Below are 26,531 nucleotides of genomic sequence, written 5' to 3'. Positions count from 1 at the left end.
AAGATTTCAAGTCTCTAAACATGTATATACATTTTCTAATCCTCTCTAAATATATTGACATGACCCAATTGATTGTTATTTTTATTTCTTAATCTTTCCACTTACTATATGTACAAAGCACGTCTACTGGGTCCGTGTAATGCTTATCAATTCAAAGTTTTAACAAGTTTTGAAATTCTAAATTCTTAGAAATTTTATCAAAGTTTTAAAATATCAAAATTCCAAATTGTGTAAAAGTTTTGAAATTTTAAGATTTAACCAAATATTTAAAATATTAAAATTCTAAATATGGTGATGTATTTGTAGATCTTACTTTACTGAACATTCTTGCTGCTTACAATTATCTCTATCCATAATGAACTTGGCCCAGTAGTTCCAGTGCAAAATGTTAGTAAAAATTTACAAATTTTATGAAAATTGTTTAAAATTGACTATAAAGGACAATAACTCCTTAGGGGGTCAATTGACCATTTAGGTCATGTTGACTTATTTTTAGGTCTTACTTTGCTGTACATTATTGCTGTTTACAGTGTCACGGACGGACGGATGGATAAGTCTGTCAGTGCTATTTTACAATATTGACTAAAGAATCAACGATTAGAATAAATAAATTATTTAATAAACAAACAAAAAAAAAACAATTAAGAAGAAAAAATATATCAAATTATTATAAACATTAAAGTCCAAATAAAAAGTTCAACAGCTTCAGTAGTTCGTATATCCAGATTACTTCCCTTTGTATCGTTATGACGGTTATTGTATCGTTATGACGACCATGGTATCGTTATGACGGTTATGGTATCGTGCACGACAGTTCCACTATAATATGTAGATGTGTTGTTTGATGAATTATGTATGATTACGTTCAATCTGTATGACCACTCCTTAACACCGCAGCATTGTATTACTCTGGTGCAGGCTGGAACCTAGTAATAATATAATTGTACAAACTCTTTAGTACGATTATCATTTTAGATATGCATTTTACTTGCACTTTCATGCAACATAACATGAACTCTATAATCTCACGTTCATAAAATGAACATATATATTCTATTAATTTACGTAGATAAATACGCACATACATTTTATGGGCGTTTTTCAATAAAAACGTATTTTCTTGTCCCAGCCACTTTAAAAAAAATGTGTTTGATCTTTGCAAGTAATTTTTTGTGTAGTCGGTACATTGAATTAGATTTAACATTTTTAAGGAAAGAAACAGTTTATTTTTAGAGGGATTGATAAGATATTGACTCTTGAATGGTCCAAAACAACCAAAATGGCATGTCCTTTAATCGCCTGTTCAACATTCATGCTCTAAAATTTAATAAAAAAAGGAAGAAATAAATGGGTTTTTTACTTTACATAAGTTCTTTAATAATTCAAAAGTATGTTCAGAGCCAACATATTTTGATAAACAGCTTTCAATATAGGTTTTTTAATTTCAGAAGGTGTGTCCCTCACAAAATGTCCATTACGAAACGAAGTCATTAAAATTTGCCAATAAACAGTTTTATAAAATCTATGTGAATTTTGTTTGCAAGAGATATAAACATTAGGGTCTTACAAAAGAAGTGATGCTTTTATAACGGCAATTAAATTGTTGGCAAGAAAAATTGAGCACATCAAATGGACCAGAGTGATACCGTATTTTTGTTATTGTCCACTACGAAACGGGTCAAATCTCCTGCAGTATCTTGTTTTAAAATTATGAAAAAAATATCAGTGTACAGCTTGATAAATGTTTTGATGAATACAATCAGTCTTGTTACTGATGCAATATAGGGATTGTGGGAAAAAAATAAAACATGCGAATACGTCCCTTACGAAACGGTCCCCTACGAAACAAGTATGCGGGAGAAAAACGTTTCGTAGTGGACACTACCACTACCATGCAGTCTTTTTTAAACCTTTTTTCAATTATATTCGTGCAAAACAAATAACAAGGGTTAGTTTCATGTAATTTTTATTATGTTTTTATTAACATATAATAGGGTTGATGTCAACTACGAAACTTTTTGTCCACTACGAAACGGTTTTGTCCACTACGAAACGCATTGAAATGTCCACTACGTAACATGAGTTGAACCTTCATATGTGGAGTACTGTCTAATCTTTATCGATAAAAATGGATTTCCAATTCAGAAAAAAATTATATGTTTTCTAGTATTTGAAGTAAACTAACTGAAATGTCTATAGGAAACATTTAAAATTGCAAAAATATGTGTGTTTAGGAGAAGTTTCGTAGGGGACAACTCTCCTACGAAACAGTACATAAATTATGAAAATAATATCATTTTAAAGAATATTTAAGATTGCACTTTTTGTTTACAAACAGGTCTATTATAGAGGTATTCAAAATAACTCTTGAAATTGAATTTTAGACAAGTTGATTTTCCATTTTTTTTTAGGTCTGAAAATAACGCTTTTATTGACAAACGCCCTTATATGTAGCAAAATGTGTCATACTGTAATAAATATCATAATTTGCATGATAGTTTCACGTACATAAGGACATTCGGAACCTTGTACACCTAAATATCACGTACATTCAATTTGTACCCGTAATTAACAATCTTGTTCTTGTTCACTAGTAAAACCGCAAATATCTGAATATAAAACATTGTTTTCATATCTTTAAATCCGTTTACAAAATATTCTAAATTATACAATTTACATAATGGAAAATTATCTGCAGAAGTCTGAAAGTTTCGGAAATTTGATAAACAAAGTAACATACAGAAAAGTATATATAAATATATGTAAGAAAAAAACACTTACCTCGGAATTGATACACTATATACAGTAGATCCATTGTAAGTTAAATTTAGCTAACAAATATTAAATGCTCTAACGAGTGTGGCATCCACTTCCACACGAAAATCCCAAGCAGAAATGAAATGACAACGTGTCCAAAGAAATCATCTGACCACTGTTTAAAAATAGCCAAACTTGTCCGAAGAACTCGATTGACCACTATTTAAAAATAGTCAACAGGTGTGTAAATAGGCCAAGCCTAATCAGTGTGCGTTTAAACACAGGTGAACCAAACTTTAATAGCCAAACGTAAATATATACATAAAAGCGTATGTTAAAACTATGTATAAAATAAACCGTGAACAATAGGCGTCCTGCGCAAAGACTGCAAGCGCAATTCTCTGATCATGACGATAATTTCACAAATCGTTATCTATATACAAGCTTGACTGAATAAATATGTGAATAACTCTATAAAATACATCTGGATCGTGACATACAGTTTATCTCTATCTATAATAATATTCAAGATAATAACCAAAAACAGCAAAATTTCCTTAAAATTACCAATTCAGGGGCAGTAACCCAACAACGAGTTATCCGATTCATCTGAAAATTCAGGGCAGATAGATCTTGACCTGATAAACCATTTTACCCATGTCAGATTTGCTCTAAATGCTTTGGTTTTGAGTTATAAGCCAAAAACTGCATTTTACCCCTATGTTCTTTTTTAGCCATGGCGGCCATCTTGGTTGGTTGGACGGGTCACCAGTCACATATTTTAACCTAATTATCCCAATAATGATTGTGGCCAAGTTTGGTTTAATTTGGCCCAGTATTTTCAGAGGAGAATACTTTTGTAAAAGATTACTAAGTTTTATGAAAAATAGTTAAAAATTGACTATAAAGGGCAATCCCGTAGACAATCGGATTTGTCTTCTCTATTTTAGCAATTAGATTTTGCCTGGTCATTAACCATGCATATTCATGCTATTGGTACAAAGGTAACTTTTAAATTTAAATAGTCGAATCTTCTGGAGTGTCGTAAACAACAACGTTAAACGATAAACGTGTGTGGTAAAATTTGTTGATTGATGCACGTGGCTATTCTAGTGAATGAATTAATCTACAAAGCGAGAGCACTTTCCATTTTATCAGCTAAGAGTCGACTAGCTCTTTTTGAAAGGCTAATGCTTTTTTATTTTGTAATTAAAAATGATCAGATATATTTCGTGCTATTTATTTCTAACTAAGAATGATTGTAATCAGAGCCGTGTTTACACTGAGGTACACCCCTCTATTAGCTCCTTTTCTATTTTTAAATCTTAATAAAAAAAATTAAAAAATCAAACTTCCAAAAAGTGAAATAATCCAAATTGCGCGTTAGGTTAAGTATTTTTAAAGTTTGGTAAATTTTAAAAACTATCAAATTTAAAAACGATGTTTAGAATTTTTTTTTTTTATTATTTGGTTAAAATTTCAAAATTTCAAAACCTTAAAACTTTGATCAAAATTCCAACTAAAATCTAAAATTTGAATTTTGTGGGTTACACTAATGTCCTGACAATGTCCTGACAGTGTCCTGACAGAAATGAAAATGCTAATAACTTTTTTTATTATTGGAAGGATTTACTTGAAATTTGGAATCAAGCAAGATGAGAACTTATATTTAATAAATATAATTTAAAAAAAATTAAAAAATATTTTTAAGAGTTAGAAAACTTGACCTGACCAACTTGACTTTGAAACTACTAATGTCCTGACCGATATGAAACGGCTAAAAAATGTTTTATCATTGACAGGATAGACTTCAAATTCGATACCAAGGAAGATCAATACATTTCATACCAAAATATAAGAGAAAAAAAAGAAAAAAAATATTTTCAAGAGTTAGAAAACTTGACCTGACCAACTACGTACTCCCGTGACTAATGTCCTGACCGATGTAAAATGCTAATAACTTTTTTGTTCTTTAAAGTATCGATTTCAAATTTAATGTCAAGGAAGATTATAATACTAAATATATAGATACAAGAAAAAGATTTAAAAAAGTTAATTTAAAGAGTTAAAAAAACTTGACCTGACCAACGTCGACTCTCACGCGCTCTGACCAATGTCCTGACCGATGCAGAAAATATTTAATAACTTTTTATTATTGAAAAAAAAAATGACTTAAGTACCTTACCAAGGAAGATGATAGCATTAAATATAGGAATTTATGAGAGAGAAAAATAATGTTTTTTTTAACTTTTTGAAATGTTAGAAAACTTGACCTGACCAACTTTATCTTTGTCATGATGAATGTCCTGACCGTTATGAAAATGCCTATAACCTTTTTGTTATTTATTGGGATATTACCAAGTCAGGTATCAGGGAAGATTACAACACTTAGTATATAGCTATAGCATGTAAAATTAAAATATTTTAAACTTGACCTCACCGATGTTTATATTACCTTTTTCTGCAATGTCCTGACTGATGAAGAAAAGACAAATAATATATATCTGATTCTTTAAATTTTATTGATATTTCATTTTTTTTTTATTTAAACATAGTTATTAAAGAAAGAACTTGGATGCACTTTTTATTATTCCTAATATATTCGTACAAGAAAGCCAAAAGCAATGACATAATATTATAAAATTATGTATATATATATATTAAGTTTTTATATTTCTCTGTGATTCTAACATAATTCTTCTCTGAATGCTTGTAAAAACAATACATTGACATCAAAAGAAGCCAATTTCCTGTCCTTATTTCTGTTATTGACATGTTTAATCCCTCATTAACGAAACAACAAAAAATGATTGAAATAAACAAGAAAAATAATACTCCAATTTGTGTTAATTTTAATTAATGTATGTGTGATTAAATTTTAATTATTCATGTGGGCGTATGACATTTGCGCCGATTTTGAAAATTTTCATTCTTTCATTTGCGCCGATTTCATTTTTTCATTTGCGCCGATTATATATTTTTTCCTAATTGGATTTACAGGTAAGTTACAGGTAAGTGCATACTTTTACATTGGCCGAGCACAGAGTATATAGACAAATCAAGTGACATACATGTAGCAATTGGTAACTGGCTATCCCAATGTTTCGGGTTACCATTCCTTTCCCTAAATGAAATCGATGACTCACTGCTTCCTGTTTGACATTGTCTGAAGCTCCACCCCTTCTGATGACAAATATCATACATTCTTAGACAACGTACAAGTACACATTCCATAACGGTCAACCAATTCGTGATGGCGTCCATAAAATTAACGAAGGTATGATTTCAACTTCATCATTTGGAACTCTTGGTTTAATAGCTTCCTTGTGAGAAAACTCTAGAAATGCCCCCACCAGTACGTATGCCAGACGAAGAAAAGATGGCCTTCGTTATTGACAATAACGCCAAATATAGAAGAGAAGAAATCATAAGAAAGGAATATATTAGGCGTTTTGCCTATACATACTTGGCAAGACCAGATGTATGATTTGAATTTTTCCGTTTTTATGAATTTAAATGCTGTACATATATTTTTACTTCGTCATTTTAGTATTAACAAGGTGTTTTTATCTTAGGTTTTTACTTCTTGATTTTTAAGCAGGAGAAAACAGTTATATACATGTTATGATTGACAATTCACAACATATGTACAATTGGCTAACGGAAGAGGTCTTTCATGATAAATGAAATAACATTACTTGGATGGAGAGTTGTCTCATTGGCACTCATACCACATCTTCTTATATCATTTCATCTGTAATTTACCTGTTATTTACCTGTAAAAAAATCGGCGCAAATGAAAAAAATAATCGGCGCAAATGAAATGCAGATCGGCGCAAATGCAAAACGCCGATTCATGTCACTGTCTTTGGACTTAATTGCATTCTGTTACGTGTACATCTTTAAATCTTTTCATATTAAATGTAGAAAAGGTGCAATTACTTAGTATCTATACATTATCTCTAATCACATATCCATGATATCACTTTTCTCAGTGATATAAAAATTAATTATATCCCTTTCAATAACAAAAAAGTTATTGGCAATTTTATAACGGTCAGGACATTCATCATGATCATGATGATCATATAAAGATCAAGTTGGTCAGGTCAAGTCAAGTTTTCTAACATTTACATTTTTTTTTTTTTCATAAATTCTTATTTTGAATATTATCAATTTTTTTGGTAAGGAACATTATTTAAGTCAATTATTTCAATAAAAAAAAAATATTAACATTTTCTACATCGATCAGGACATTAGTCAGGGCAGAATCGACGTTGGTCAGGTCAAGTTTTCTAACATTTAAAATTAGTTTGTTTAATATTTTTTTCTTATATCTCTGTATTCAATATTAGAATCTTCCTTGACATCAAATTTGAAATCGATACTTTAAAGAACAAAAAAGCTATTAGCATTTTACATCGGTCAGGACATTAGTCACGGGAGTACGTAGTTGGTCAGGTCAAGTTTTCTAACTCTTGAAAATACTTTTTTTTCTTTTTTTTTCTTATATTTTGGTATGAAATGTATTGATCTTCCTTGGTATCGAATTTGAAGTCTATCCTGTCAATGATAAAACATTTTTTAGCCGTTTCATATCGGTCAGGACATTAGTAGTTTCAGAGACATATATACACATATGGGTATATATGTGTCTGGTAGTTTCAAAGTCAAGTTGGTCAGGTCAAGTTTTCTAACTCTTAAAAATATTTTTTTATTTTTTTTAAATTATATTTATTAAATATAAGTTATCATCTTGCTTGATTCAAAATTTCAAGTAAATCCTTCCAATAATAAAAAAGTATTTAGCATTTTCATTTCTGTCAGGACATTGTCAGGACATTGTCAGGACACTAGTGTAACCCACCTTTTTCAAACTTTGAATTGATGTGTTTCACGGACCCTTTTATCTTATTTTTTTTTTATTTTCGTTTTATAATCTAACACATATTTTAATTAACTTTTTAAAAAATTAAAATAAATCTACGATTTACCCAATATTCCCTATTACCCAGTATGGGGTGTTCCCAAGTTAGGAAGCTTAAACATAAGAAAGAAAGAAAGAAGCACTGATTTCCCTCCCCCTGACTTATATTATCGTTATTCGGTTGGTTACCATGAAGATATATATATCAGTAAACATATTTCTTTAATTATGTGTCCTAAAAAAACCCGATGAAATAATGTCTGGCAACTCGCCCCACTCATGACAAATAGATAAACTCTCTTTGATATTTACTTGAAAATAATATCATATGACTTTCACAGATTGCTCGTAAGTGTTGAATTGTTCTTAATCTCAATGACAAAAGTAACTATAATCCAGTAAGTGCTATGATAACAAACTGCTATTAATTGAAATCCTTTAATTATTATGATATATTGCATCATGATCATCAATCAACAGGTTTCTTTTCAATTGTTATGCAAATAACCTAGCTTACAACTACAAGAATAAAGTTATTCTCCAATAATTGGAAAATTATATTATACAATTACTGTCTTTTGGTGAGGTAAACGTGTGGTTTTATTGACTTTTGAAAAACTGATATTCACTGAGGCCAACCGTCTGGCAAGGCTATTTTATTATTTTTCTGGGACGCCTTCCTACGTAGGATGGATTCCCAGAATAACAATAAAATAGCCACATCATGATAGGAAGACGTCCCTTAAAAAATAATATCATAGCCTTACCAGACGTAGGAAGACGTCCCAGAAAAATAATAAAATAGCTTTGCCAGACATAGGAAGGGGTCCCAGAAAAATTATAAAATAGCTTTGCCAGACATACATTTTTGTAGGAAGGTGTCCCAGAAAAATAATAAAATAAGCTTTGCCAGACGTAGGAAGGCGTCTTAGAAATATAATAAAATAGCCTTGCCAGACGTAGGAAGGTGTCCGGGAAATATAATGAAATAGCCTTAACCAGACGTAGGAAGGTGTCCCAGAAATATAATAAAATAGCCTTGCCAGACGTAGAAAGGTGTCCCAGAAATATAATAAAATAGCCTTGCCAGATGTAGGAAGGTGTCCCAGAAATATAATAAAATAGCCTTGCCAGACGTAGGAAGGTGTCCCAGAAATATAATAAAATAGCCTTGCCAGACGTAGGAAGGTGTCCCAGAAATATAATAAAATAGCCTTGCCAGACGTAGGAAGGTGTCCCAGAAATATAATAAAATAGCCTTGCCAGACGTAGGAAGGTGTCCCAGAAATATAATAAAATAGCCTTGCCAGACGTAGGAAGGTGTCCCAGAAAGATAATAAAAGAGCCTTGCCAGACGTCATAATTATTAGGACTTATTCATCACATTTTTCATATACATTTAGTAGATGTCAAAGTGAGGCTCAACACTGATCAAAATGTTCTGATTTTTTGCAAGACACAAACATGACAAACACACACCTTTAATGCTTTACTTGGCATAAGTATTTAAACTACAGTTCAAATTAATAATCTGTTCTTCAAAACACATCTACATGGAATCATCAGATAACAATAAATCAAGACAACAAGCATGACAAGACAAACTAACTTATATATTAAATCTAGACTCTGTTTGATGGCAGATGAAGGACTGAATCCATCTGAAAATCAGAATAAAAAAAAATATTTTCGCCTTAGGACAATAAAAGATTTTGAGTACATGGAGTAGGCAGCTATTTCTTGGGTAGGTAGAGTAAGGGCAAACAAACCTTCTGCTTTTTTATTTGGTCGGGTTGTTATCTCTTTGACACATTCCCCATTTCCATTCTCAATTTTACTTTTCTTTTTTATGGCCTAATCCTGATTGAAAATAACAGTGTATATTATACATGTAATGAAATTATTTAATGTACATGTATTTTATATTAAATCTAGAATAATGGAGCATGAAGGAGGGAATCCCTTTGCAAGTTGGGTTTCAGCACCATTTGGTAACATGCAAAGGCAAGCAGCAGAATTAGGTGATCGCTCGTTAGGCATGTTAAGTAGTCCAGCCTCTTCCATTGGAAATAATAAGCAAAAGCTGCCACATGGTTGCCAATATGGCTTTACATGGACACAACCAATGGTCAAAGAATACTTTAACATTGAATGGGTAGGAGATTTGTCTGGTGAGGATGTTTTACAGATGGGAGGAATAAGAACCGAGCTAAATCCTGTCCAAGCAGAATACTTGTCAGATCTAGAACATATCATCACATTTAATGAAGTTCCAAAATTAGGAAATATTAAAAGTAGAAGTAAACATTTAAAGCTTGTTCTACAAGAAATGCTAACAAAAGTCTCACCTGATTCAGCGTATTATAAAGATCTGAGGAAACTGTCTGGGTAAGGTTTTGTGTATTTTACTAAAAAAAAAACTTCCAGGCTCATTTTTTTGTGAGTTTGTGTAAGATATATATATATATTTGTATAATATTCTTTCTGCATGGATTGGTTATGAGTCCTTTAATTTTTAATCTTTTGTTTTATAAACTACACAACCAGCATGTCAGAGATATAACTCTATAGGGTTATTACAGAAAATAACTTAAGTGTGTTATTACAGATACTTTCATGAGTTGTCTACTCTTTATTCCTTAAATTTTCTAAATCTGTAATAACACATGTTTGTTCTTTATATAATTATTTTATTTATAGCTCAGGCTCTAGGAAACTCTTGAGACTTTGTGCAGAAACTAAATGCATAGCCTTAATAAAAAAAAAAAAATTAGTTATCATTTTTGATTAACCATGGTAAATCAATGAGACAAGGCTATTAAGGAATAAACTTAGCTGTGATAACAAGGCTCAGTTATTAAAACGAAAGTAACTTATTATATAATACACTTGGGAATTACTGAAAAACTTGCACATTTATAGGTAATGGTACGGCCTTCAACAAGTTCAACAATGTGAAAAGCCCATGACACATACCAGAAGTCATATATAATAGGCCCCGAAATGATAATGTAAAACAACTCAATCGAGAAAACTAAATGCTTTATCTTTATTAAAAATGAATGAAAAAACCAACATGTAACACATAAACAAATGACAACCACTGAGTTACAGGCTCCTGACTTTGGACAGACACATACATATATAATGTGGCAGGGTTACAAACTTCCATTTGTTCCCATGAATGTACTGGAAGCCAGATAAATCAAATGTCAACAGTTCTGCAATACACATTGTTTATGGCTATTTTTCCTTTGATATTGCTGACTGATAATTTTGTTTCTCAGCTTAGTCAAAGAAATATTTGTATATATACTTTCAGTCATCAATGTCTATTGTCAAGTGGAAGAAATATTACAGCTTTTATTAGAAATATGGAAAAGTATGTAAAATTGATTGAAGAGAAGGATGAGCTGTGTCCTTGTGGATTTTACCAAGATTTGGCTGGCAGATTTACCGATATGTTTTTATTTGTAGAGTAAGTAAGTATGAGATTTCAGTGATCTTGGCAATTGTAGTACATTGTAAGTTAAGTAAAGTTAGATTTAAAGTTAAGGATATTTTGTCAAAATTTTTGTTTAAACAATGTTTATTCAGATAAATCATTACAAAAGAATTTGATATAATTTTTTCAGGAAATAATACAAAACGCAATAAAATTTCATAAAATTCAAACACTAAATAAACATGAATAATTCAAGGTTACCATCATGTTTCAGCCTGTAGCCAGGAATTTACAAGGGGGCACAATTCGAACAGAACATTGACTTAAACAGTGCTTTTTTGTTTTCAAGGGGGGGGTTTGTCCGAACCCCCTGGCTACGGGTATGTGTTTAAATTGACTTACTCTTGAATAATTACATTAGATGTATGTTTCATTATGATATGTTATTCTGATTGGCTTACTTCACATCATGGGTTTTGTTCTTAAGCAATTGCATTAGTAAACAATAAAATTTATCATTCATGATGACACGAGGTCCCACCAAAAAGTGCACAGGTGAATTTAATAAAAACTTGATAAATTGAATTTTCAGGATTCTAGCTAAAAAATGTAATTATAAGCCTTGAATGCTTCTTTTTGTAACTTTATTGGGTTGTAAAAAGCTTTGACAATGAGCATGTTTTAGAATGAAGTGTGAAAATAATTGAATATGGTCAGCTCCTATACACCCCAATGAAGTTTTAAAAAGAACAATTCATAATTCTTAATTAAAGTCATAATCTACTCTTTCAGAACACTATATACATGATATATGCAATGTAAGGTTGTTGAATGTTGTGCATTATTTAAGACATTCTTGTTGGTCTCAAGACATATTTTGAGAAGTTTATAATACTCTATTATATCCCGCCCTATGAAGTTGCGGAGGGTATACTGTTTTTGACCCATCCATTCGTCAGTCCTGTTTCTTGTCATCGCTGGAGTTCTAGGATTCAATTCTCTTTGACACTTATTTGCTTTAAGGTACTACATCAACAGTTATTCATCTCAACTCCTCTGAAACCACACAACAAAATTTCATGAAATTTTATAGATAATAAGGACATACTATGTCGATGTGCATATTGACAGGAAATTACAATTCATTTTTTTTTCTTATATAATTTTTTTTTCTTACACTTATTTAATTTCTCCAATGACCATGATGACAATATGGAGTCATGAGGTGTGTGAGTGTGTTTACTTAGGTTTTTTAATTTTAAGATGTAGTATGCATGATTGACAATAAGACTAATGTCCATTAGATATAAATGACTAAGCTGTAGGCAACTGTAAGCAATAAGAGGTGTGTACAGGCATCATGGACATGACAACATGTGAAACTATAAATACTCGAAGGAGAAAACCAATAGGATTTATATTGATTACATGTACAACACATTTAAAAAAAAATTTCACAGTGACCAACACAACTTCTAAATTACAGGCTTCATATTTCTCCTATATCATAAGAAATTAACCTATGTGGATTTAGATGGGGCCTAAACCCTCCTTTTCTGGGCAGAAATTGTTTGATTATATAGAAAATCATTTAAACATGACAAAAGAGGGCTCCCTCTTAGACAGTCAGTGGGACTCCACTGATGGAAATTTCTTGATCTGCCGCTGATTAAATAGCATTAAACTGGGGTTGATATAGCATAACACTAAATAAAGTATCCTTGAAAATAAGTTTGTTTTAGTTTATAATTAAGTTAGCATATTTCTGTTTATTTCTGTTGTTTACAGATAATATAATAATTGCTTGCGTTCAATTTTTTTTTTTTTTTAAAGATTCAACCCACTTTCATCTGTTTGGGAGAATTTGAAAGGAGTTGATGTTACAATAAAACCAGATTTAAGACTCAGTACAAACAAAAGTAATGGGCTGGCATTATCTGTAAATGAGGTAATTGTTAACAGAAAAATTTACAGTGAAACCTGTTTAAGAGAACCATAAAGGGAGATACTTCAGATTCAATCTATATCAGTTTTGGAAATCTCTGAATTTGGTAAAAGTTAACAAATTCAATAACTTAACCATTAGGGAAATTGGTAACGTCAGTGTTTATTTGGTTTTGGCATTTATTAATAAAAAATTGCATGCTGGGAACATTTCAGACTTTATTATAGAAAAAGTTCTAGAATTCTGCCTGGTAAAATTAAAATCTATCTACGGGTTGAAGAAAACAAATATCAATTGTTCCAAAATCCTTATCATTTCATTATTCTATTTTTAAATAATTCTTAATGTCAAAACCAAATATATTCTGAAGTTACCAAATTTGTTAATGCATGGTTCAGTTAATGAATTAACTTACTGTTACTGAATTCCTTAACATTACCTAATTCAGAGATTTCCAGAACTGATATGAAATGCACAACAGAGGGTGCTAAAATTGATAGTCATTTAAAAAAAATTCTGAAAGGGTTTTAGTATTATACGGTATTACCATCATAAAATATACGAGAAGAAAAAATAACCCATGTCATGCCAATAACTGGTTTTAGAATAACTGAGCTAATTCCAATAAGTGAATCAATATTGAAGCCAAATTATGCATTTTTTAAACAAATCTCTGAAATAAAATTACAGAAAGACCTGTATAGCATGTATACAGTACACCAAAGAACACCTTATGGTCATCCCATCACATTTCAGGGCATATGATACAGTTTTGATACTGTATTTACAAGTTTGTGAAAATTTCCATATAGACTATTTTTTACCTGATTAAATCAAATATGTAATAAAAAATATACCTTCATGTACTACTTTTTGAGTTTAATGAGGTCGAAATTTTGTATATTTGCTCAAATTCAGATTTGTTGCCGTAATTTCTTTTTCGAAAAAAAGACATAACTTTTTTGTTATAAAAGATAAACACAAATTGTTTTTTGTTAAATAATCGGTAATTTCTGTATTTTATAAGTATCATAAAAAATTATGCAATTTTTATTCAGAAATAACTCATATTTATCAAATGCTCATAAATTGAGGAAAATACGTCATTTTTTGCTGCATGTTTATCAAAATTTTAAAAAATCCTCTATTTACAGTTTTATAAAATTTCAGTCAAATAATCTCCCTGCAAAATGAAACAAATTGCTATTTTGAAAAATAGGGGTCCATGAACTGGTTTTCCAATTAAATCCGTTTGAATGATAAAAATCAGTCAAAAAATGCATATTTTCCCAATATGTCACAGTTTGAAGTCACGAAAATAACATTTTACGTTAGCATGGTCATTACCTCCCCTGTAACTGTATCGAATGCCCTTAATACAAGACGCACATAAATATTTCTGTATAATTTTAGTTAAAAGTGAACAGACTTAAAATTGAAGAAGAAGACTATCAGGGTCCACCACCTAAAAAGAGGAAATGGAGTTGGCATCCCAATTCATCACAAGATCTCCCAGACAGCTCTGTTGTAAAAAGATTAGGACCAGGAAAAATATCATTTACTGACCAAGTTGAAGGACAACATGCAGGACAATTATTGGTTGATCTGCATTCAATGAAAGAGAAACTCACTGATAGCAATAACACTTATTTAATGCCAGGCTTGGTTATTGAGGGGACATCGGTAAGGATTTGTTATGCCCCACCAACGATAGTAAAGGCGCATTATGTTATTTAGTCTGTGCGTCCCTTCGTCTGTCCGTCTGTTTGTTTTCATTTGTTCGTCTGTCCTGCTTAAGGTTAAAGTTTTTGGTCGAGGTAGTTTTTGTAAAGAAGTTGAGGTCCCATCAACTTGAAACTTAGTATACATGTACCCTATGCTATGATGTTTCTAATTTCAATGCCAAATTAGAGTTTTGACACCAATTTCACATTCCATTGAACATAGAAAATGATAGTGCAAGTGGGGGCGGGGCATTCGTGTACTTGGGACACATTCTTGTGTATTGTGTATTTCTGAATTTCTGCAATTGACTTATTTTTATGAATTTTGTTTGTTTAGCCTTTTCTTACTTATTTCCCCAAAAAATATTTATTGTTTAGCCAAAGCAAGTTTCACATAATTTTTTTTCTTAGTCAGCCATCTCGAGCACTTTTCAAAACAATTTATTGCCTGTTTTTTTGATTTTCTGACGTTATTGGTGTTTTTAGGTAAAATAAGATCCAAATTGGTAATTTCTTAAAAGCAAACTAACAAAAATATTAAACTCCAACAAAAATAGAAAACAGAAATTCCCCTGTCAAATGTAAACACCAAAAGCTCAAACACATTAAACAAATGGAAAACAGGAAGAAGTCATATTCCAGGGTTATAGTATAGTCTGGCATAAATTTGACCCTAACAGTAATTGCAACTGTCCTGCGTCCGTCGTCGTTAACTTTTACAAAAATCTTCTCCTCTGAAACTACTGAACCAATTCAAACCAAACTTCATCTGATTGATTCCTAGGGTACCTAGAATAAAGTTTGTGTTAAATTCCCATTTCATCAAAAAACATCGCCAAAGCATTTAGAGCAAATATATTAAAGGGATGAAATTGTTTATCAGGTCAAGATCTATCTGCCCTGAAATTTTTAGATGAATCAGACAACCCATTGTTGGGTTGCTGCCCCTAAATTGGTAATTTAAAGGAAATTTTTCTGTTTCTGGTTATTATCTTGAATATTATTATAGATGGAGATAAACTGTAAACAGCAATAATGTTCAGCAAAGTAAGATTTACAAATAAGTCAACATGACCAAAATGGTCAGTTGACCCCTTTAGGAGTTATTGCCCTTTATAGTCAATTTTTAACCTTTTTTCCTAAATCTCCATGATCTTTTACAAAAATCTTCTCTAAAACCAACCAAGATGGACGCCACGGCTAAAAATAGAACATGGAGGTTAAATGCAGTTTTTGGTTATTACTCAAAAACCAAAGCATTTAGAATAAATCTGACAATGGGGTAAAATTGTTTATCTGGTCAAGATCTATCTGCCCTGTAATTTTAAGATGAATGGGACAACCCGTTGTTGGGTTGCTGACCCTGAATTGGTAATTTTAAGGAAATTTTGCTGTTTTTGGATATTATCTTGAATATTATTATGGATAGAGATAAACTGTAAACAGCAAAAATGTTCAGCAAATTAAGATTTACAAATAAGTCAACGTGACCGAAATGGTCAATTGACCCCTTTAGGAGTTATTGCCCTTTATAGTCAATTTTTAACCATTTTTCGTAAATCTTAGTTAACTTTTACAAAAATCTTCTCCTCTGAAACTTTTGGGCCAAATTTTACCAAACACAGCCAGAATCATTATTAGGCTATCTAGTTTAAAAATTGTGTTTTGTGACCGGGCAAACCAACCAAGATGGCTGCTACAGCTAGAAATAGAACATAGGGGTAAAATGCAGTTTTTGGCTTATAACTCAAAAACCAAAGCATTTAGAACAAATCTGACAGGGGTAAAATTGTTTATCTGGTCAAGATATATCTGCCCTGAAATTTTTAGATGAATCGGACAACTCGTTGTTAGGTTGCTGTCCCTAAATTGGTAATTTTAAGGAAATTTTGCTGTTTTGGGTTATTATCTTGAATATTATTATAGATAGAGATAAACTGTAAACAGCAACAATGTACAGCAATTTAAGACTAAAAAATAAGTCAAAATGACCAATATGGTCAATTGACCCCCTAAGAAGTTATTGTCCTTTATAATCAATTTTAACAATTTTCATAAAATTTGTAAATTTTTACTAACATTTTCCACTGAAACTACACGGACAAGTTCATTATAGATAGAGATATTGGTAAGCAGCAAGAATGTTCAGTAAAGTAAGATGTACAAACACATCACAATCACCTAAACACAATTTTGTCATGAACTGTCTGCTTCCTTTGTTTAATTCACATATACCAAGGTGAGCAACACAGGCTCTTTAGAGCCTCTTAGTAAGTTTTCTTACTTTTGAGGTTCAAATTTTCTTTGAACAAGGTAGATGCTAAACAAATATAATTTACAGATATAACCAATACCAAATATTCACATCATTTTTGTCGAGCCTGCGACTTTAGTCGAAAAAGCGAGACTAAGTGATCCTACATTCCGTCTTCTTCGGCGTCGGCGGCGGCGTCCACAAATATTCACTCTGGTTAAAGTTTTTGAAATTTTAATAACTTTCTTAAACTATACTGGATTTCTACCAAACTTGGACAGAAGCTTCTTTATCATCATAAGATGGTATCCAGAAGTAAATTTCGTAAAAATAAAATTCCATTTTTTCTGAATTTTACTTATAAATGGACTTTCTTAAACTATCCTGGGTTTTTAACAAACTTGGACAGAAGCTTGTTTATGATCATGCGATAGTAACCAGAAGTAAATTTGTAAAAAAGTAAATACATTTTTTCCATATTTTACTTTTAAATGGACATAGTTTTTCTGCGTGGAAACTTTTCATTCAATCTTTGGTTTTAAACAGTTTTTAAAATTTTAATTACTTTCTGAAGCTTTCCTGGGTTTGTACCAAACTTGGACAGAAGCTTAATAATGATCATAAAATAGTATCCAGAAGTAAATTTTGTAAAAAAAAATAAATCCATTTTTTCCGTATTTTAATTTTAATTGGACTTAGATTTTCTTCCGAATTGTTGTTGTTTTTAAAACATTTATTAGATTCATAAACTATGCTGGATTTCAACCAAACTTGGACAGAAGATTGTATCAAAAGGAATATTTTTTTTGAGTTTTTTCCTCAATTTTGTTGAGCCTGCGATTTACAGCAAAAGAAGGCGAGACACTGGGTTTTGCGGAACCCTTACAATTTTTTTTCAAAATGGTCATAAAGCCATAAATTTGCAGTTTCTCTAAGGAAAAATGTGTAAAAAAAAAACTACCCCTTACTCTTTGGTTTTGTATGTTTCTTGAGCAGAACATTATATAATATAATCAAATACCAACTTATAACCCCATCAGAGTATCATACGTTACATGAACTAAAAAAAAATTTACCCAAAAATGACTCATTCTCATTTTTGTGGATTTACATAGATGTCAACCATTAAGGTTTTTCCGCAGTTTTTCCGATTTTGCAATAAAAACTACGCTATTACGGTCAAAGTAGAAAAATACTGATTCCCAATCATTGCCGTTCAATTTTGTAAAACTCAGATTTTTATCATTACTTTTCCGTCCTGGTCCGGTATTTAGAAATTCCAATGTAATGCTTCCGGTTTCTCGGGAGTTATCAACCTATTGTTCGGAAACTTACTCACTTCCGAATAGTCAAACTTGCATTTAATGAAGTAGCTTTCCCCCTTTCTCTACTTCTCCTTGAAAAAAAAAGAAAATGTACGAGTGGAAAACATCAGAACAATTAATGAATGGAATACATACTACAGACAACATGTTAAACGACAAATTTTAGTGCACATCACTTTGCAACCACTCGTCAGTAATTTTTATTGGTAAATGCACGTTTATGAATGATTACTGAAAACTTTTCAAAAATAAGGAAAATTTTATAGTTTGTTACTGATTGTGTCAAAAGGTGGTTGGCATCTATGAATTTAATAATTAATTTAAATTTATCTCCCTTTCCAATATTAATTTCCATAAGAAATTAAAAATGCTGATTTTGAGTTTTCCTGTAGTCAGATTTTATGTGACTTTTTTCTATGTATATTTGGGGCCTAATTCTATAGATAATAACTAGAACATTTTCTGTTACAATTAGTTTGAGCTTTCTTTTGACTGGACTTATAGTACAATCATTATTATATGTAGGAAATGGTGGATTTGTTTTATAGCTAGTTTTAAATCCTCTTGTATGAATCACATAAAATTCGATAATATTTGACAACAATGTCATAATGTTGTGAACATAGTAAACTGGCTCATTGTTGAAGGCTGTATGGTGACCTATAGTTGTTAATTTCTGTGTCATATGGTCTTCATGTGGAGATTTGTCTCATTGGCATTAATATAAAAGGTATAAAATGTCAAATGTTAGGGTAAAGAAGACAACATTGTTTATGGTCTTAATCTCTATAAAAACAAACAACTTTGTAAACAAAGAAAAAGAATATGGCATATATAGACAAAGAACAGTAGCAAAAAAACAAAAAAAGAGTTATCTTCTTTTGTATGTAAATCTCTGCCTTCCAATGATTATTGAATGGCTATTTCAGTGTTGAGGATCATTTGTTAATTGAATGTCAAGATGCCAATCTTTACAATTTAGTGCCTACAAGCCTAGTTTATTGCAGCTTAACAGGGGAAATAATCTGCTTGAAATTTTTAATTATTTTTAGTGAGCTTATGTTATAGACTTGTATAGCTAAGAGACATTCAAACTTGTAATTAGTCAAAAATTAATTTTGAGTACTTTTGGTGAGTATGTTGTAATTATGCAAGAGAAGAGAATGATCCAAAACAGAAACTCAAACTTGTAAATTGTAAAAGAAACTGAAAATTCCAGGACAAAATAATAGATAAAAATAGAACTCAAACAACAGTAAACAAAACACAACATAGAAAACAAAAGACTTATCAACATGAATCATGCTCAACTTTTGGCATCCATTGTGTTGTAAATGCAGTCAAACAGATTTAGGGATTTAAAAACTATCTTTTATGTTGTAGATTGCCATGACCATGTTAGTTATTTCAAAGACACATTTTGACAAGATTAAAAACAATGAACCATTGGGCGAAGAGGATAAAGGAAAGATTTATTTTAGTTGGTTTTACGATTTTATGATGGAAAGTCAACGTTCAATTCTTATAAAGTTATTACTTAGTTTAAACAATACATCAGATTTTAGTAGCAAGCAAGTAACAACATGACCAATATATGTATATTAAACTTTCACACGCAGAACATTGTCATTGGAAAATAATGAAGAATATATGATGCTGCCAGTATGCATTGAAAACAGACTGTGCTACCCACATGTTAATAGATAGTAAGATGTGGTGTTAGTAGCAATAAGACAACTCTCCATCCATATAACAATTTATAAAAGTAAACCATTATAGGTCAATGTATGGCCTAAATGTACAAATGTAGTTTATTTTCTTTGGAAATAATCATGATTTTAATTTATTAAAAACTGATTTTTATATTCTTGCTATCTACAAGTTCATATATAAAATCTTTTATAGTGGAAGAGAGTAGTTATTCTATTACCGAGTTGTGATGAAAATAAAATGTGTTTGATATAATTTGCTGCAGATTTATATATATATATATAACTTCATGTATCAACATTTCAGTGTTCATTACTTCTTTTAAAAACAATTTGTTATATTATAACAAAAAGTAAAATCACAAAAATACTGAACTCATAGGAAAATTTAATAGGAATTTCCATAATCACATGGCAAAATCAAATGACAAAACTCATTAAAAACGAATAGATGAGAACTTTTAAAGCAATCCATGTTTCACATTAGAGTATGTGTAGATATATAAGAAGAAGATCCATATATAGTTAAGAGTTGCTTTGTAAACGTCTGTCTTTGTCTGTTATCCTTTACCTTTTACAAAAATCTTCTCCTCTGAAACTACTGGGTCAAATTTGACCAGACTCTGCCACAATCATCATTGTGGTATTTGTTGAAAAAATGTTACAGAGGACAGAGGAAGAAAAAAGAACATAGGTATTATATAAAGGCAATTTTTTTTGTCTACCTTATATTCAATTATGTCAAAAGTGCCAGAGAACTTCATGTAGAATTTATTACCCTTTGATAAGGCACTTAACCAGCTTTTTAAATTGTTGCCTATTATCTAATTGAATTATAACAGATGGATAGAAAATACAAATAGCAAAACAAGAATTACATAAATCAATGGCCAAAATCTTCAGTCAATTCTTTGTGAGAATGATTGCCTTATAATCTTTCCTGTTTAGCTCACCATCACTTGGCATTCGTCATCTTGGTTGTCTGTTGTCATCGTAAACTATTCGAAAAATGTTCTCTATGAAACCACTGGACATAAAAGCTTCAAACTTTAAATAAATGATCCTTAGGGTATATAGTTTACAAATTGTTTATAGTTTAGATCCATTAACAAACATGGCCACCATAGCTAGAAATTGAACATTTGAGTAAAATGCAGTTTTTTGTCGAGCCTGCAACTTTTGTTGCAGAAAGCTCGACGTAGGGATAGTGATCTGGCTGCAGCGGTGGCTTTGGCAGCGGCAGGTGTGTGAGCTAACTTCTTTAAAGCTTTATATTTTAGAAGGTGGAAGACCTGGATGCTTCATATTTTGTTTATGGATACCTCATGCTACGAAGTTTCCGTCAGTCACAAGTCCAATGTCATTGACCTCATTTTCATGGTTAAGTGATTACTTGAAAAAAAAGTTAAGATTTTTTGAAATGTTAAATTCTCTCTTATTATAAGTACTAGGATAACAGTTACTATATTTGGTATGTGTGTACCTTGCAAGGTCCTAATGCCGGTCAGACAGTTTCCACTTGACTTCGACCTCATTTCATGGATAAGTGAACAAAGTAAAATTCTGGTGGTCAAGTCCATATCTCAGATACTATAAGCAATAGGTCTAGTATATTTGGTGTATGGAAGGACTGTGAGGTGTACATGTCCAACTGGCAGGTGTCATCTAACCTTGACCTCATTTTAATGGTTCAGTGGTTATAGATAAGTTTTTGTGTTTTGGTCTGTTTTTCTAATACTATAAGCAATGGTTCTTCTATATTTGGTGTATGAAATGATTGTAAGGTGTACATGTCTAGCTGACAGGTGTCATCTGAACTTAACCTCATTTTCATGGCTTGGTAGTCAAAGTTAAGTTTTTGAGTTAAAACTGTTTTGGTCTTTTTTTTCTAACACTATATGCAATAGGTCAACTATATTTGGTGTATGGAAAAATTTTATGATCTACATGACAGTCGCACAGGTTTTATTTGACCTTAACCTCTTTTTGACAGTTCATTGCTCAGTGTTACGTTTTTGTGTTTTGGTCTAACTTTCTTTAACTATAAGCAATATGTCAACTATATTTGTTGTATGGAAGAATTTATATCTGGACATGCCTGCCTGGCATAGTTCATCTGACCTTGACCTCATATTCATGGTTTATTGGTCAATGTTTGGTTTTCTCGTTTAATGTCAAGTTTATGCGACAGTTTTTTTTAAGGACTATCAACATAATATCAATTATTAGTAATGAAGGCGAAACATTTCAGTGTATGCATTCTTGTGGCTTATATCTCCAAAACCAAAGCTTTTAGAGCAAATCGGACAAGGGTTAAAATTGTCCATTGGTCCAAATCTTTAGCCCTGACAGCGAACAAACCATTGTTGGATTGCTGCCACTAAATTTGTATTTTTAAGGAAATTTGCAGGTTTTTGTTAATATCTTGTCATGTTAAAAAAATAGCATTACATTTATAGTTCATCAACGGACACCCAAGGAGTTGATGCAAATGTTCTCAACATGCAGATATCATGACAAGCTCTGTACAATTGACATAGCAATCTGTTCTTACTTGACTTGGTTGCATTTTACATATCCAATAAGCAAATCGACTCCACACTTTGATGAGTATTTTATACTCTGTCAAATGAAAATCTAAGTGATCAAATTGTGGAGTTGTTCGATCAGATTTTCTATTTTTCTAACAGATGTATTTTTAATGATTTTTCAACAGAGTTATGAAAGTTTTCAATTTTGTATTATCTACTGCCCTTATCCAAGGTTGTCTTAAAGTATAGATAAAATCTGCTTAACCTGGTTGATAAACTCATCAAAGATACCAGGACTAAATTTTGTATATAAGCCAGACGTTCGTTTCGTCTACAAAACACTCACCAGTACCGCTCGAATCCAAAAAATCCAAAAAAGTTAAAAAGGCCAAATAAAGTACGAAGATGAAGAGCATAGAGGACCAAAATTCCTAAAAGTTTTGCCAAATCCAGTTAAGGTATTCTATGCCTGAGGTAGTAAAGCCTTAGTATTTCAAAAAAGACTCGTTGTCGTGCTCATGTAAGTGAAAATCCTGTGATTAGTCTAATTTATAGTTCACATTTCGGGGGAAGGAAGGGTATATTGTGGTTACAACGATTGAAATATAAACATTTTTCCCGCAACTTCCATCAAACTCATGACGTTATATCTCAAAGGGAACAAAAGGTATCCCACCCAATTGAAGTTAAAAGTAGCAAATGAACTGCTTTAAGTGTTCATTGCCTATATTTCTGTAATATTCTTGATAAACGAAATGAACGACCATATACATACTTCTAGACAAACTACGTACATTTTCTACAATTGAAGACAAGTTCAAGCGATGACTATGTCTAATGACTTACAGATTGATTGAGCTTGCAAAAGCAATTTTTGACCATTTGTTTGAGGAAACTGATTCGTGATTGTAACGTTTTCATTCATTTTTTAAATATCATTTCGTTCTGCAATGGAAAATGATCTAAGAACCAAACTGTTTGGCCGTTGTTTTAACAACTGAAATGACTCTGTTCATCATAGGGTAGTTGTGATTGATAAGAATTCAGTAAAGAGATATGAAGTATTGTTCATAAAAATAAAAATAAATATATTGCAATAAATTGACCTTTCTAGTTAAAGTAACGCTTTTAGTTTGGTTAAAAAAAAAACCTCTTTTTTTAGTGTTTAAGGTGCTGTACAACTTTGTAATTTTTTCACTTTCGATCTTGTATATTTGGGCGTTATGTATTCGGGTTTAGTTTTCTGTAATTAGTTTTTACTTCAGTTTTATTATGTATATCTCTTTCATATTCATTTTTAAAAATTTACTGTTTGCAATAGTGTGAATTGTTTTATATAATATGAATGTTCTTATCCTGGGCATACAAACAATGCCGTATTTGGCAAAACCTTTTCAACTTTTGATCTTCAGTGCTGCACAATTTTGTATTTTTTTCGTCACTGGTGAGTCTCGTGTGGACTAGACGCGTTTTTGGCGTATTGAATTTTAAACCTGATGCTTTTTGTTATCTATTAATCATGCTTTTCTTTGTCTAATATGTTCTGCTTTTTATTTGTATTGTAGTCCTGTAATATTTTGTTTTCATTTAATGTTATATTTAACTATGCCATTAAAGTGCGAGGTTTGGCATGCCTTAAAACCAGGTTCAACCCACCACTTTTATTCCCCTTTAAAAGTGTCCTGTACCAAGTCAGGAAGATGGCCATTGTTATAATATTGGTCGTTTCTGTGTGTGTGTTGCATTTTAACGTTGAGTCGTTTCTGTTTTCTCTTATTTTTGAGATAAGACGTGGCACGGTACTTGTCTATCCCATATTCATGTATTTGGTTTTGATGTTATATTTGTTATTCTCGTGGTGTATTGTCTGTTGCTTGGTCCGTTTCTGTGTGCTGTTGCGTTTCGGTGTTGTGTCGTTGTTCTCCTCTTATATTTAATGCGTTTCCCTCGGTTTTGGTTTGTTGCCCCGATTTTGTTTTTTGTCCATGGATTTATGAGTTTTGAACAGCGGTATACTACTGTTGCCTTTATTTAATTAGTATTCGGATGAAACCTTTCATTATACATGTTATATGTATATGCTTTTATTTTCTGATAATGACTTCTTTAGACGTGCACTTCGTCGAAATAACCTCAATTTGTTTATGTATCATGTAAATGTATATAGAGTAAATCTTCGTAACTTTTTGACAGTTTCCTAAATTTAAAAAAAAGCGATTCAGTGTCTTTTGATATAAATTATATTAAAACAAATTAATCAATTACCTACGCTAATTTCTAAGTACATTATGCCTGAATCATTCATTTTCTTAAAACCTTTTGTCTTTTGAATACTTGAATATCAAATGTATGCAATAAACAAGCCAAGTGTGTCACCTTCTGCTCCCTATATGAACTTTGCTTGTTTCATTTAAAATCATTAAAATGTGAAATCATTAAAACCATGTCAGACATATTGCAGGCCATTGGCAGTTTTAAGTGTTTGTAGCATGCCATTTTTGAGGGATTTCGTGGGTACAGGTGTACCACGAATTTCAATGTTCCACGAATTCCATATTTTCTAAGGTCGTGGATGCAGAGTTTAGCAAATCCATAAAACAGTAAGTTTCCCTTAATTCAAGAAAATGTGTTCCTACGAAAATAGATGAATTCACAGTATTGAATTTAACTCCAGAAACCAATTGCATGAATATATATATAATAGTAATCGACGGCGATCTAGGCTTTGACTCTTGATTGACAAAAGTAAGTATGCAGTGAATGAGGGTCTTCAAATATAATGTGAAACTCGCTTCAACAAATTTGAATTAAAAAAACACAGTTCAAGAACCTTAAACAAACGAGACGATTTTAGTTTTGAAATTATCAATTTCCCCCACCATAGTAACAATGTACCATTTAACCTGCATATGGGATATAAATCTCCCAACTTATTCAGTATTCAAGAGCGTGCAGCTGTTACTCAAACTTTGTAAAACGTCACTATAGTATAAAAGTGTAATGAAACAGGGGGGTGTTTTAAGGGATCTTTACCGTCCCAAAAAGAAAAATTGACGAAAGAGAAATTAAAAGCGCCCTTTCATACACTCACTTAAAATATTGGAGTTATTCATTTATATCAAATTAGAACTCAACGTAAATCTTCGAATTTATCAAATACCTAAAAGATTATTGTAATTTTCAATACATTAATTAATACACACATCTAGTATTTGTCCTCTTCGTATGCAGTGCGTTAGGCTTTCACTCGCACCGTAGTTGAAATTTGCACTCTAAATAAACATATGGTTACTACATGTACGTTTTTTCTACAATTACTATGCCCATAGACTACCCAACTCTAAGCACATAATACCAATAAAACCATACTAAAGTTCAAATTGAACACCCACACGACAATGCCATTTGCTGATTTTAATTGCACATTATGATACATAATATCATGTCGACAAACTATTGTCAAGTCATTGATAATTACTACTGAAATCAAAACATTTCATATAACATCAAATAAATTCACATTAGCAAGATGAACATTTTCAACTGAGAAACACGTCTAGTCGAATCGGCCCTGTCGTGCTGAATGGCTATATCATATGAAGCGCGGGAAAACACATAACGGTCTAAGGGAGACAACTAGAAGACATTAATTTCAATCTAATTCAGTTCCTTTTAAAGGTTGAAATTACATATTTATATATTACCTACGAAAGCCGTGCTAAGTGTTCTTTCGCGTAATCTATCAAAGCGTAAATATAATTATGTATATAATGAATTCCCACTTGATTTGATTGTTTATTTGTTCTATAACGTTTTTGTGTTCAAGACATATTAAGACAGATTCTAATATTGAGTTATCATCACAAAAATTGTGAAACAATAATAAATAGTTATGGTTCTGTGTTTACATAGAA

At 31.3% G+C, this 26,531-nt stretch overlaps 1 protein-coding gene across 1 annotated transcript; it reads left to right on the top strand.

Annotated features, from left to right (window-relative positions):
- The first annotated feature begins 9,721 nt into the window (after nucleotides 1-9,721).
- LOC134694584 (uncharacterized) lies at nucleotides 9,722-20,215 on the top strand. Its single transcript, XM_063555607.1, has 5 exons — nucleotides 9,722-10,072; nucleotides 11,007-11,162; nucleotides 12,963-13,077; nucleotides 14,488-14,757; nucleotides 19,761-20,215. Exons 1-5 carry the CDS (start codon nucleotides 9,723-9,725, stop codon nucleotides 19,962-19,964), a joined length of 1,095 nt encoding a protein of 364 aa, XP_063411677.1. The 5' UTR covers nucleotide 9,722; the 3' UTR covers nucleotides 19,965-20,215.
- The last annotated feature ends 6,316 nt before the right edge of the window (nucleotides 20,216-26,531 follow it).

Source organism: Mytilus trossulus, chromosome 13 (assembly GCF_036588685.1).
Source record: "Mytilus trossulus isolate FHL-02 chromosome 13, PNRI_Mtr1.1.1.hap1, whole genome shotgun sequence".
Classification (NCBI taxonomy): domain Eukaryota; kingdom Metazoa; phylum Mollusca; class Bivalvia; order Mytilida; family Mytilidae; genus Mytilus; species Mytilus trossulus.
Note: the sequence above shows the minus strand (reverse complement) of the source record. Positions and strands in the feature narration are given on the sequence as shown.